The 13,862-nt window shown below is 48.3% G+C and overlaps 1 protein-coding gene across 1 annotated transcript; it reads right to left on the bottom strand.

The window, feature by feature from the left end:
• Positions 1-7,375: 7,375 nt before the first annotated feature.
• LOC149359023 (fibroblast growth factor receptor 3-like) lies at positions 7,376-9,964 on the bottom strand. Its single transcript, XM_089571195.1, has one exon. The coding sequence runs from the start codon at positions 9,714-9,716 to the stop codon at positions 8,967-8,969; it is 750 nt and encodes a 249-aa protein (XP_089427321.1). The 5' UTR covers positions 9,717-9,964; the 3' UTR covers positions 7,376-8,966.
• Positions 9,965-13,862: the final 3,898 nt, after the last annotated feature.

Below are 13,862 nucleotides of genomic sequence, written 5' to 3'. Positions count from 1 at the left end.
GAAGTGGCCGGCGCCGTGTTGCTGCGTGGTGGGCCGGTGGGCCCACCACGACTCCAAGGCTGCAGCGCTCACTCAGTACGCTTGCTTCTTGGGGCACATTCTTTTTTTATTTATTCTATCCCTCACTCGCAAGGAAACGGATAGGTTCGCAAAGAGTCTGCCTTTTGATTGGTCCGATGAAAACCTGGCATGGACTCTGTTCCAGCCTTTGTAGTTGATTGATTTTTGCAACGCTGGACGTGAGAAGCGACGTAGATGGGAATTAATTCTGCCGACTTCCGAGGGCCTTTATCGCACATCGAAACCTGATTTCATTGGTGTGCTTGTATCTTGCCTCCGTCGAAGTGCAGGGATCAGGACCAGAACTCGGCCCCGCGACTTCGTGATCGGCAGCAGAATGCCACAGCCACTGAATCACCCCGGGAAGCGTTTCCGCGTTCGTACGCTGTGAGGTTACAAAGATGAAATGTTCGTGCGTTTTAGTGAACGCTTACCAGTGGTGAGACAACTAAGGGTATATGGGATGTGGGGGACCTAGTTGTGCTCACGATGAGTGTTTGAACACATTTGGATCAGATACTGTGATGGAGAGGCCGATGCTTGGATCCGTTGTTTTTATTTTTTTCAGCGGGTTTATCCAGCGATACCGTCACCTATCTGTTGTCGCTCGAATTCTATAGTGATTAACGAGTCGACAACAAAAACAAAACTTGTGTTAAAGCTGTTATGAAATACCAAACAGCTGTTCATCGCGGCTTGGACGTTTGTAAATTATTCCGCGAAGAGAATAAACCAAGAGGGCTGCCTTTTTTAGAAATACTTTGGCTGAGTAAAAAAAAAGCAACAGTCAGTTATTTCCCACATGAGCGAAGGCAGCACAACGCGGTGTCTTATAGAGACTATTTAGTTTGTATTTTCAGTTTGCTATATACTAGTTAAACAGTGTTGCGCATCGCGGTCCCGGGTTTTTTGTTGTTGCAGTTGTTATCCTCTTTCCCTCGGCGAGTGTAGCAATGCTGATACAGATCGTATTTCTTGTGCATTTGTTACTGTTGTAGCTGTGGACATCGGGACAAGTGCAACTGTTAGTCGTCTCGCTGTTTGCCAGAAGGATGAAGGCCGATAAACCGCATCGATGATCTCAAGGCCATCGGTTCACGAGACCAAGCGGGCTGGTAGAACGCTCGATCTCGCATCGTGGTCTCGTTCGCTTGGCACCTGCTTTGATGCCACATAGACCCGAGATCGAAGTGTGGCACTCATATTTCGCAAAATATTTATAATGGCGATGACTTATGGATGTCGTATATCTCTTGATAATATTGTCACGAAGTTCACGAAGACGAATGGCGCTCCGTCAGGCCATTCGTCTGCGGATGATAGGGTGTCGAATGACGATAGTCACAATTGCAGAGCCGTAGGAGTTCTTCCACGACATCGGCAATGAACTGGCGCCCACGATCGCTGATTACGACACGAGGAGCTCCGTGGCGAAGGATCACCGAGTGTAGCAAAAAGGACGAGACGTCTGTTGCTTTGGCGGACACAAGAGCAGCTGTCTCCACGTAGCGAGTCAAGTAGTCGACGCAAACTATAATCCAGCGTTGGCCCGTGGTAGACTTGGGAAGCGGTCCAAGCAAGTCGACCCCGATCTTCTCAAAAGGGGAGTAAGGTGGTTTGATCGGTTTCAACAAGCCGGCGGGCGAGGCAGTGCGATGCTTAAAGCGTTGACACTGCAGACAGCCTGCAACGTACTGCTGAGTTGACTTGTAAAGGCCAGGCCAGTAAAAGCGTTGCCGCGTCCTGTGTAACGTGCGAGAAAACCCTTGATGTCCAGCAGAAATATCATCGTGCATGGCATGCAGGACAATGCCACGAAGACTGGCAGGGACAACCAAAAGCAGACGTGCACCCTCCACGGAATAGTTCTTCTTATAGAGCACGCCCTCTGATATGACGAACGGCGTTACAGGAGCAGACGTACGGGCTTGATCAAACAACGGCTGGAGACTACGATCCTTGAGTTGTTCTTGCTTAAAAGTCGCAAGGCTAGGAAACTCGGTAGAGACAGAAGATAAACAGTCATCGAAGTCCTCTTCACAACTTGCCGTGTCTGGCAGAGGGAAACGAGACAAACAGTCGGCATCAGCATGGTGGCGACCGCTCTTATACGCCACCGTAAAGTCATATTCTTGGAGGCGTAAGGCCCAGCGAGCGAGTCGACCGGAAGGATCGCGGAGGCCAACAAGCCAACACAACGAGTGATGGTCTGTAACAATCTTGAAGTGACGTCCATGTAGATATGGTCGAAACTTTTGCACAGCAAAGACGACAGCGAGACACTCGACTTCCGTCACGGTGTAGTTGCCTTCCGATTTGGTCAAAGTGCGACTTGCGTATGCGACCACGACCACGTGCTGGGCGCCGTTGTGAAGTTGGATAAGCACTGCGCCGACGCCCACACCACTGGCGTCGGTATGGAGCTCTATCGGCGCCGCCGGGTCGAAGTGGCGCAAAACAGGCGCAGAAGTGAGCAAAAACTTCAGCTGCTGGAAGGCAGACTCACAGGCAGGCGACCACACAAACGGGGCGTCTTTATGAAGGAGGGAAGTCAAAGGGCGAGTGAGCTCGGCGAAACCTTGGATGAAGCGGCGGAAATATGAGCAGAGGCCCATAAAGCTTCTAAGGTGTTTCAAAGAGCGTGGCTGTGGGAACTCCCGCACGGCAGCGATCTTCTGTGGGTCTGGCCGGATACCATCCTTGTCGACAAGAAACCCGAGGACAAGGGTTTGCCGTTCACCAAAGTGGCATTTCTTGGAGTTTAAGACCAGTCCAGCTCTTGCGAAGCAAGTCAGCACCATACCTAGTCTTTCGTTATGCTCGCGGAAGGTCTTTCCATAAATAATCACGTCGTCGAGGTAGCACATACAGACCTCCCACTTAAGCCCACGCAATATTGTGTCCATAAATCTCTCAAAAGTAGCGGGGGCATTGCATAACCCAAAGGGCATGACATTAAATTCATACAGTCCATCGGGCGTGATAAAAGCTGTCTTCTCCCTGTCCGACGGATGCATGGGGATCTGCCAATATCCAGAGCGCAGGTCAACCGACGAGAAGTACGATGCAGATTGAAGACTGTCCATGGCATCATCAATACGCGGGAGCGGGTAGACGTCCTTCTTCGTCACAGCATTTAACCGACGATAGTCTACGCAAAAACGCCAGGAATTATCCTTCTTGCGTACCAGTATAACAGGAGCAGCCCATGGACTTGACGACTCCCGGATGACGCCTTGCTGTAGCATATCCTGCACTTGCTCGTTGATTAGCTTCCGTTCAGCCTGGGACACACGATAAGGCTTCTGTCTGATCGGATGAGCAGTACCGGTGTTGATGTGATGCTGCGTGCGAGTAACTGGCAGCGAAGGTGGAATGGCTGGCTGAGCGAAGTCAAATACCGACGCATACTGGGTAAGAACAGTCTGTAAAGCAAGCCGTTCGGACGACGGAAGCGACTTGCTGATCATGCGCATGATATTGACGGAAAAGTCTTCTGCTCGACTGGAAGGCTCGCACTCAGGCACAGATTGGATAGTAAGAATGTCGTAAGCATGAAACCGAGCGAGTGTAAGCCCCGATGGGATCAAAACAGGCTCCGACGAAGCATTCACTGTCCATAGTTGTGCGTAACCGTCGACAACGGCAACAATGGCCCGGGGCACCAGAACATTCTGTTTCGCGGCGTTGTGCACATCTGGCTCAACAAGCAAATGGAAGGTGCCTTTGCGGTTGTCCGAAGAGCGAACAGAGACGAACATTGCTGCCATGGCTGGCAAACGCACATCTTGCGTGACACTAAAGACACCATCACTGCAGTCGGATGAATCCTGCACAAAAGTAGATAGCATATTGCGCTGGAGAGAAATTTCTCCTGCTCCGCAATCCAAAGTGGCCCCGCATTGACGTAAAAAATCAATACCTAATATGACATCATGCGTAGCATGGAGTAATACGACAAATTTTGCTCGAAACTTCTCTCCAGCAATGGTGACTGATACGAAGCAGATGCCAACTGGGCGCAAAGTTTCACCCCCAACACCACGAAAACTGGCACTCTGGTCCCATGGAAACATCACTTTGCGTCCAAGGCGCTTTTTGAAAGAAAAACTCATCACCGACACAGCGGCACCGGTGTCCACTAATGCAAGAATGTTTAAGCCACCAACACACACAGACACTTTGTTCTTTAACATGATGACCGGCAGAGGAATTGTTGATGACGACCGTTCCGCGACCTCACCTCTATCGGCCGCAGGAGCTAGTTTTCCGGCGGTGGTGGGGAAGAACGACGACGAGGCGATGGTGAACGGCCACGTCGCGAAGGCGGTGGTGTGCGGCTGCGGTCGGAAACGGGAGAATTGGGGCGGAAGGGTCGGTCTTGGCGTGGCTGCCAGTCACGAGGAGGGTTCCAGGACTGGGGACCACGGAAAGCCAGGGACGGCCGGGCCGACGATTGTGTGAAGAAGCGGGGTGGTTGGTCGCGACGCCGACAGTAACGGGAAGTATGCCCAGGACGACCACAACGGTAGCAAACTACGGCCGCACGTGGAGCGTAAGTACCGGGGAAGTCGCTCGGAGGGGGGTAGGAGTTCCGAGGCGCAGAATAGTGCTCTTCCTCAGAGCGGGGATAGGACTGGTACGTTGGAGGTGCAGAGACGCGACCTTGGTCGGTATTAGTGCGTGGACCAGGGTAGGCCTGTCTGGCCCAGTTGACTTGTGGCTCAGGGAGTGGAGGCTGTTGCGAGCATGCGTTGTATACGGGAGCAGCGGCGGGGCGTTGAAATTGCTGGCTCAGCTCTTCTTGGACGATGCGTCGGACGATTGAAGCAAGGTCGTCACTGCCCGCAAAGTCCACGCTGGCGACGATGGGCACGTTGGAAAGGCGGCCAAACTTGGGGGAAATGCGGCGAGTCTTGAGGGCCTCAAACGTTCGGCAATGACGAATGACGTCAGACGAATTGGCGAGGTCGTCCTTCGTTATCAGGAAATGATAGACGTCTTCAGCAATACCCTTTAAGAGGTGGCCGACTTTGTCGTCTTCAGTCATGGTGCGATTTACAGTGGAGCACAGCTTTAGGACTTCCTCAATGTACGTTGTACAAGTCTCGTTAGGTCGTTGAGCTCGTTGGGCAAGTGTTTGTTCGGCTTTCTTTTTTTTCGATATCGTGTCACCGAAACACGCCTTGAGCTCGTCGACAAAACTGTCCCATGTAGCTAGTGCGTCCTCATGGTTCTCGAACCATAAAAGTGCCGTTCCCGCAAGAAAGAAAACAACGTTCATAAGCTGCATCGATTTGTCCCAGCGGTTGTATTTGCTCACACGCTGGTAGTGCTTGAGCCACTCCTCGACGTCCTCGTCCGCAGCGCCAGAAAACATGCGGGGCTCGCGCTGAGGCGGCCAGAACCTGACCTGTTCGGAGCTGTCCCGGCTGGTTTGTGGACCCGGCTCAGAGGTGCTGGCAGGTGGTGGATTTGTGCCGTTGCGGGTAGCCATAATGGGAAATTCGGGTGGTAGCCCGGCCAAGCGTCGGCTGCTGCGAACGGAGATAGGGTCCAGGACGTCAAAACCCCACCTCCACCAAGTGTCACGAAGTTTCGAGGACGGGAACGGGTTTATTTACAAGTCGGGATCGGGGACGTCACTGGACGGTCAGCGTCAGGCGGGCTCCACCACGGTCTCGCGCACACCGAGTTCTTCTTCTTCTTTCCGCTGCACTGCAGTGCGCCAGCGCCGCAGCGCGGCGTAACAATATTTAAAATGCGATACCATGGGTATTCGCTTGAAGCGTTCAGTGGAGACAGGCATATTGCACTGTGCAGTGTTGAAGGAACTGTATGTGTTTTAGGTAAAATTTGTCTGGTAAGCGTTGTGCTCGTATAAGGATTTGCTCAACTCGAGCATACAATGGAGTTTTCTTTTCTTTCAGAGTAAAGATAAGCACTGTAAAGATAAGCAACTTACAGATAAATCTGTAAGTTGAATCAGGCTTCGATGAAAGAGAAAAAATTAGGTAAAGGCTCGACACTAACGAATTCTGGGTAACTGTTCTTGTGCATATGTTTGCAAACGGCATGTGGTATTATTACCTAGCACGCAATGCAATGGAGTTGACTGGCCACTATACATGGAAGTGCTTGCGGTGCGATAGTGCTCAAACAATACTGCACCTGTATCGACGCAGCTTAGCGGCTCAAGAAGCTGCAAATGCCCTTTAGTCTACCTGATTGTATCAGCGCTCATTCGAGAAAATTATTCATTTCATAAACGTCTTTAATTTTCATTATAGAAACCTCTGCAGTAATGCACGCACTACGGAATCAGGGTGTAGATGAGCCTTATGTAAAAATACCGGAAGACGTCTGTAACGGCTGCACAGCCACCATAGTCCTCCATAAAGTCAGCAATAAAATTCCAGTAAGGAAAGGTGTCAGACAGGGAGACACGATCTCGCCAATGCTGTTCACCGCCTTTCTACAGAAGGTCTTCAAAGGCCTGGACTGGGAACAGCTGTGGATAAGAGTTAATGGAGAATGCCTCAGTAATTTGCTATTCGCTTATGACATTGCTTCGCTAAGTAACTCAGGAGATGAAATGCAAAGCATGATCAATGACTTAGACAGGCAGAGCACAGTGGTTGGTCTAAAAAATAATATGTAGAAAACCAAAGTGACGTCGAACAGTCTAGAAAGGGCACTTGACAATTGGTAGCAAGGTGCTGGACAAAACCAAAGTAATGTTCAACAATCTCGCAAGGGAACAACAGTTCGCAATTAGTAGCGAGGTGCTGGAAGAGGTAAGGGAATACGTCTACTTAGGGCAGGTCGTGAACACTGATCCTGATCATGAGAGGAAATAACTAGGAGAATAGAAATGGGGTGGAGCGCGTTTGGCAGGTTCTTTCAGATCATGATTGACATGCAATTTACCAATATTCCTCTAGAGAGAGAGAGAAAAAAAAACGTTACAGCTGTATCTTACCGGTATTCGCCTATGGGGCAGAAACTTGGAGGCTTACGAAGAGGTTTCAGCTTAAGTTAAGAACAAGGCAGCGAGCTGTGGAAAGAAAAATGATAGGTGTGACGTTAAAGATCGGAAGCGGGCGGAGTGGGTGAGGGAACAAACTCGGGTTAGTGACATTATCGTCGAAATCAAGAGGAAGAAATGGGCTTGGGCAGGGCATGTAATGTGAAGGCAAGATAACCGCTGGTCCTTAAGACATGGGATAGGCCTTTGTCCTGCAGTGGGCGTACCAGGCTGATGATGATGATCATCATCATTTTCGAAGCAACAAGAAGACAAATGCGACAGAAATAGTTCATCTTACTGTTTTTATTCTTTGGAGAAGAAAAGATACGAAAGATGTGGTGTGAAAATGGTTACATGGGCGTGCTTTTCTTCTTGATAATTTTTTTTTAGTACATGGTGAAATGCGATTGTAAGTTGAAAATAAAGCCTTAGCTGAAACTAGGACTTCTAGCAAAGCTGTTGTTCTAAGTCACCGCAAATCCAAACTTCTGTCCCTGAGTAAACAAGAGTAAAGAGTAAACGTTATTTCAAGGAGTCGCAGCAAAAAGAGCTTGACGGAGTGACTGATTCATATTGCTCTGTCTTGCTGTTATATATTGTTTCTATTTCGGCCCTTTGTTTTTAGAGGTTGCTCTACTTAAAGAACGCCGTCCACGAATAAAGCTGGTCGCAATAACAACGTGTGACCATATGACCTTCATTAAAATTATGTTAAAAAATTTTCGATACTTGTGTTACCTAAGGTTAAAAGCATGTTATTATAAATACAAGAGTGAATTTATGATGTGGAAGGCTACAAATAATTTCGAAAACTTGTGAAGTATATTGTATGACTTGAACGAATTTTTAAGCGTATTTCGACGAGACGCAAGACAGGGCAGAGGACAGACGCAGGATGAACAATACACGAAGCATCCGTACTACATGTGTTCCTAACTCTGTTCCGCGTCTTGTAGAAATGCCTTGACAAAATGCATTCAAATTACAGCGATTAAACGGTCCATGATGCTCCATTAACAAATGCATTGCATGATTGCCTGCGCTATTTTAAATTCGAAAATGAAATTTGATATTTAGATTATGAAAAAAAAAATTCTTTCACAATGCGTTGAAATGTTCAGTTTAAACGGCATTACTCTTTACTCTTCGAAAAGAAAAAAAACTGTGTGCTTCGCATCCGCGACTTCGCTTCGCATTTACTTGAATCTTTAAGCTTCAACCCTGCAACCCAGCAGCCTCAAGGTTGTGGCTGTTAATACACAAGTATTTTTGGAACTTGCTTAATTGGAATAGTTCTTTCTTCTTAGAATCATTTTGTCTTCTAACAAGTATGCTGAAGTTTCTAATAACTGGCATCTGTAGAGAAGTATTCATCAGCAACTGTATAAAATGAAGTCTGGACTTCATTTTAGACAGAATGAAATACATGTTAAACAAGTGAATTTACAGTTTATTGTACAAGATGATACAGTCTACTACATTTTCGAACATTTCTCTAGAAGTACGGACTAAAGATAGGTTCTGTGGGGCAGACTATAGTCTGCAGCAACCCTGTAGCTTTATTTATCTATAAGAATTGAACCAACGAGGAAACATTGGTGAAGTAAACTTTAAATATATTTTGCATGCAGTCGATGACTTTAGTTTACTGCACTGCGGGGGCATGGGACATGTGGAACTCCTCTATTTTTCACTATCACGAAGATGCCGCGGAAAGAAACGCCAGATTAGAGCAACAGTGCTCGCGTGCTGTGGGAAATTTCTGACGTGCGAGTTGCTCGGTAGAAATTAAAGGACCTCTTCCCAATTATACTTCGACGCTGTTCTCAACCGCATTTTAACCAGGCACTGTAATTCGCTCAGTGTAGTGTTGAAGTCACAGGCTTGGAAACGGCTTCGGCAGTACGACGATTTCTATCGTCTTGCGCGAAGATCCCGATGGGGAACTAGCTAATATGGAATAGAACCCAGAATCGGCCAGTGTAACATTAGTCAGCGTCAATATGTTAGGGTCGGTGACTTCCATGTGCGCCGCGTCCTTGACCAGCTTCGCGTACGGCGCTCCGTTCCTGTCGAAGTAGCTTCCGTTGACGTGGTAGTGCTTGATCCATCGCACAAACGCCGTCAGGTGACTGTAGACGTCGCAGTTGATGCTCACGTTCTCACCTTCCGTCACGGTGACGTTGACGAACGGGCATACGATGGTGGGCATCGGGTCAAAGCGTTCGTGGACTTCTACTGTGTACGTCCACTGTATGGAGCCCAGACGGTTGGAGACCACGCACGTGTACTCGCCACTGTCGTTGCGGACGAGGTTGGTGAGGTGCAGGGTGTACATCCGATCGCTGCCGCTGTTTTCCCGGTTGGGAGTGGAGAAGGTCAAGGGCTGTCCATCCTTGAACCACACGACCCGAGGTTCGGGCACGCCTTTGGCACGGCAGTTGAGTCTCACGCTTCCGCCGGTGGGCTCGACCTTGATGGCGTTCTCCATTTTCGCAGGGTTGAGGAATCTAGGAGCGGATGCTCGCTGGCTTTGGTAGAAGGACTCGATCAAGTTGTCCTCCGTGCCGGTAGCGAAGCCGATGGCGAATACGGTAGCAACAAGAACGATGCGAAGCTGCTTCATGGTCGCTTTTACACGACGCAGACACGACAACTATGAGATGAAGCCCGCAGAAAGTTATGACTGAAGTTAACAAGTTTGCAGGGCGCACGAGGCAAACAGAGAACGCTCGCGTTCTTGTCCCGCTTCGCTGGTGGATGAAGTAACTTTTGCTGCTCGGCGAAGACCGAGATGTAGAGGGGGGTCCAGTGACTCCTCGGCGGCCGCTTTAGCGCGTCGACGCTTGGCGTCTATCAAAAGGAGTGACGAAATTCAGCCAAGGTCGAGTATTAAAGACCCGCCGTATCTTGCTGGCCGCCGAGTGCGTCAGTGAACTCTTTCGCAGGAAGCGCGAGGGAGATCTCGTTATGTCGCATCCGGTATTGAAGCGGCGAAAGGCAAGAGAATGAAAAACATGCTCGGCTGAATGAACTTGATTGCGTGACGTCTGTGGAAGCATACTATAGGCGAAGGCGAGAAATTCGCGCAGTCTTTGTGCGTCACGGGCGGACGTAACGGATGATGAGATGTTTCATTGCAGAATGTGGCTGAATTTCTCGAAAGATATTTGACAGATAGTCTCTACGCCGATAGTACGAATACGCAGGAAATGTTGAATGTGCACAAAAAAGAACAACAATGCACGGACTGCCACAGTGTATTTTCAAAGTTTTGCACTATTTATTCAGCAAAGCGCAGCCTACTTTTTCGCGACAGTGGTTCGTTCGAACCCTGCCTCCATCAATCTGTTGTCCAGCATGGTTTTCCGAAATTTTACGGCGTCAAGGAACGGGATGACCTGCGATGTACAAGCACGACTATGACCGATGATGAAGAGGATGACATGTTTAGCATAGCCGAAGCCTCTTAATTGTTAATAGCATGTGACCGTTTTCATTATTGTATCTTGCGTGATCCTTAATATGACGTATTTGAGCGACCCTATGCTAAAAGGTACTGTTGCTTTAAACCAACTTCTGACGAAGACCTGGATGTGTATTTTCGAGGCCGCTGGCAACGGTTGCAAGAAACTCTCTTTTATGCCCTTCTCTATGAAATCCACTTTCGAGCTGACACGTAGGGCAGGAGCATTCTTCACTAATGGAGCATTCCACCGGTCGATCCGGAGCATCGCTCTGGATTTGCGAAGGGATTTAAAATTTGTCGCGGTGTCTTGAAATCCAAATCACGGTTAGTAGAAAAGACAGCCTCCTAGCAAAAATATGCCTACAAAATATGCCTACCAAAAGTTTTCTGCTGCGACGGGAATGACGGCCGGCCAGTTGATGACGGAGGATCGTCTGACACAAAGAAACGGATCCATGCACGCAGCTTACATCGGCGTTAAGGTACATGGATACACAGAGGTTAAGCTCATGGTTCATCCATCTTACGGTCTTCATGATATGGCACCGAGTGACTGTTTCCCGCTTCCTGTAGAAAAAATAAAATCCATGCATGGTATGAGGTTGTCCATATTTGAAGTTGTGCACGCCTACAAGAGAGAGACAAATGTGTCGTATAGAATGCAACTGTACTGCCATCACCGTAGTTACCAGCAAACGCGCGCCTACATATTTGCTTCGAGAGCAAGGTCGTGCAAAAAAACACAAAGAAACAAAAAGCTTTCTTGGAGCCACATGGGAGGCACTCTGTTTTATTCATTTTTTACAAATATGCCGCTTTTAGCTGCCACTTGCGCCAGCATCAGTTACTTGAACCCAAGTGCTCTTATGTGCTGAACCCAAATCAGTTGCCACTGTACATATGTACTGACCACTGTCTTCCGTTCGAGCGCATGGAATATGTATAACGCTGTCTGTTAGTTGGCTGCGGTCCTTTTTCAATGCTCTAACGCGTTTACCTGCTGAGTCACTTCCTTCGACGGGGCACAGGAACCACTCGAAGTACGGAGTCAAGTCACTACTTGCAGTGCACACCAGAGTTATATTTTGACCCGCAGTGACAGTGACGTTCGGCGTGATGTATGTGATCACAGGAGGAGACCTATTGCGCACAATCACTTGCACTGTGAAATTTCTTCTTATCATGCCTTTACTATTCGAAACAATGCACTGATAGTGACCACTGTCTCTTGGCTGCACTTTCTTGAGGCGCAGTACGAAGCCGTGCTGCCTGGACTTCTTTGACTTCCTTTTTGTTGACTTGGATGAGCTTTCAGGTGGCAGTTCTGTTCCGTTTCTTATCCATTTGACAGTAGGGAAAGGATTTCCAGTAGCATTGCAGTCAAGACGTACGTTTTCCCCAGGCACGGCAGCCCAGAACCTTTGAACGTCCTTGTTTTTCTTAACGAACTTGGGTTTCGATGACTTGCAGTTTTTTCGCACATCAGAAGTACTTGTACAAAAGTTCAAGGCGACGAAACATGCCACGCTTGCTAGGGTGAGCAGGAGTTTCCAATGAGCGGACATAACGCCGTTCTGCGATTGTGCTTGCCGACAGAGTTAAAACGTAGTCATACAAGACGTAGAGACGGTTGACTGTGTGGATTTTCACCCTCTAGCTGACAGAATTCAGAGAATACAGCCTCAGAAAAGCATTGTTCGCACAGATGTGTGCGCCAGATGCAGCACGCTATGTGGCTTCGCCTTTGTCCCAGGTAGCGCAGAAGCGGGAATCCACCTCTCTCTTTCTGCGCACAGATGTTCGTAAGGCATCTGACATTTAGGTCTTGACTGCTGAACGATCCAGTCCGTTTTGTTCCCATTTTGTTTCAACCTATCGAATGCGGAAGTAGGCACTATTGTATGTTGAATAAGTGTGGTCGTTTTAGGCATATAATTTAAAACAAAATGTGAATGTCAAGGTTGAGGAGCTTCATAGCTGCTGCTTAGGAAGCAAATTCGAAGTTTTCGAGGTTGACCTTGAGGAGAAGTAAGTGAACGACAAAAATAGATGCTTTGCTGGTGGAGACATGTTAATTCGATGGAGCAGTAGTTACCTTTCTCTATAGGCAGGGCTTAAAATCAGGGGCATCTCAGGGGTCTCAGACCCTTTGCAAGTGTCGACAAGGGATCGAGATCTTGAGTACTAATTGTCTCGACTGCATGCCGAAAAAGCCCTTTTTTATTCTTTTTGTCAGTGGTAGTCAGAACATTTATTCGAAAATTTTGCTGTGATTTTTAGAACGAATCCTTAACAGGTCCTCAAAAACCCGAGACATAGAAAAGTAGCAAGTCGGCAGCAGTACACAAAGGTTGCAAGAAAAAAGGGAAATTCCCTCTCGTGATCCGGATCAGCGGCCACTACCTGCCCTAAGTAGACGTATTTCCTAACCACTTCCAGAACGTCGCTACCAAACTGTAAAGTGCTGTTCTTTTGCGAGACTGTTGAACGTTGCTTTGGTTTTCTGCATATTAATTTTTAGATCTATCGTTCTGCTCTGCCTGTTTTCATTTATCATGCTTTGCAATTCAACCCTTGAGTATACAGGCAAACGCAAATATTTTAACGCGATGACGTGTCACTCGTGTTGCAAAAAACCCGCGGTCGTCGTCGACGTCGTTGATCGTGCTATCTGGGGTGGTATTCTCCCGGCGTCGCCTTTTGCGACATGTCGCATTCGCTCTTCGCTGATTGGCTCGAGCCGCGGTGACGGCGGCGTGACGACACGGACCCGCCTTCCTGCTACTTCATCGTGACGTCTCCCCAATTTACTACGCTTAGTCGAACAACGGAATGCGCTGAAGCGATTCGCGCGGGCGACGGGCTACCGTTAGCGTACGAACGCAATCGGCAGTGTCGGCTTTTGCGCCCTTGACGCGAAAACATGGCGACGTCCTTTCAAGCGAGAGCCGCCCGCTTCAGCCAATTCAGCAGTCCTTGCGATTCCGGTCGGCATGTTTACCGGCAACTACTGGTGTTGTTACTTTTCGCTATGACTTACCTTGCTTCGACGATAAAGTTTAAGCTGCAATTCAGCCTAGTTTTTTAGATACGCTCTCGATTCTGGAGCGCGCAAGCTTAATGGGACCTCCAGCTACACTGCTACCGTCTGCAACTGCCCGAAACGCAGCCGAAACCTAGCACAACCGTCCGGAACGAAAGAAAAATAGTTTTGGAGCTTTTTCGCGGTGTTTTATAGACTTAAATGAAGTAAAGCGAGCTTATATTAAATTTGCAAATGTTTTTTTGAACATTAGACGTCAT

The sequence above is a fragment of the Amblyomma mixtum genome, chromosome 2, assembly GCF_055824585.1.
Source record: "Amblyomma mixtum isolate Tamu chromosome 2, ASM5582458v1, whole genome shotgun sequence".
Taxonomy (NCBI): domain Eukaryota; kingdom Metazoa; phylum Arthropoda; class Arachnida; order Ixodida; family Ixodidae; genus Amblyomma; species Amblyomma mixtum.
This window is presented reverse-complemented; position numbering and strand designations above follow the sequence as displayed.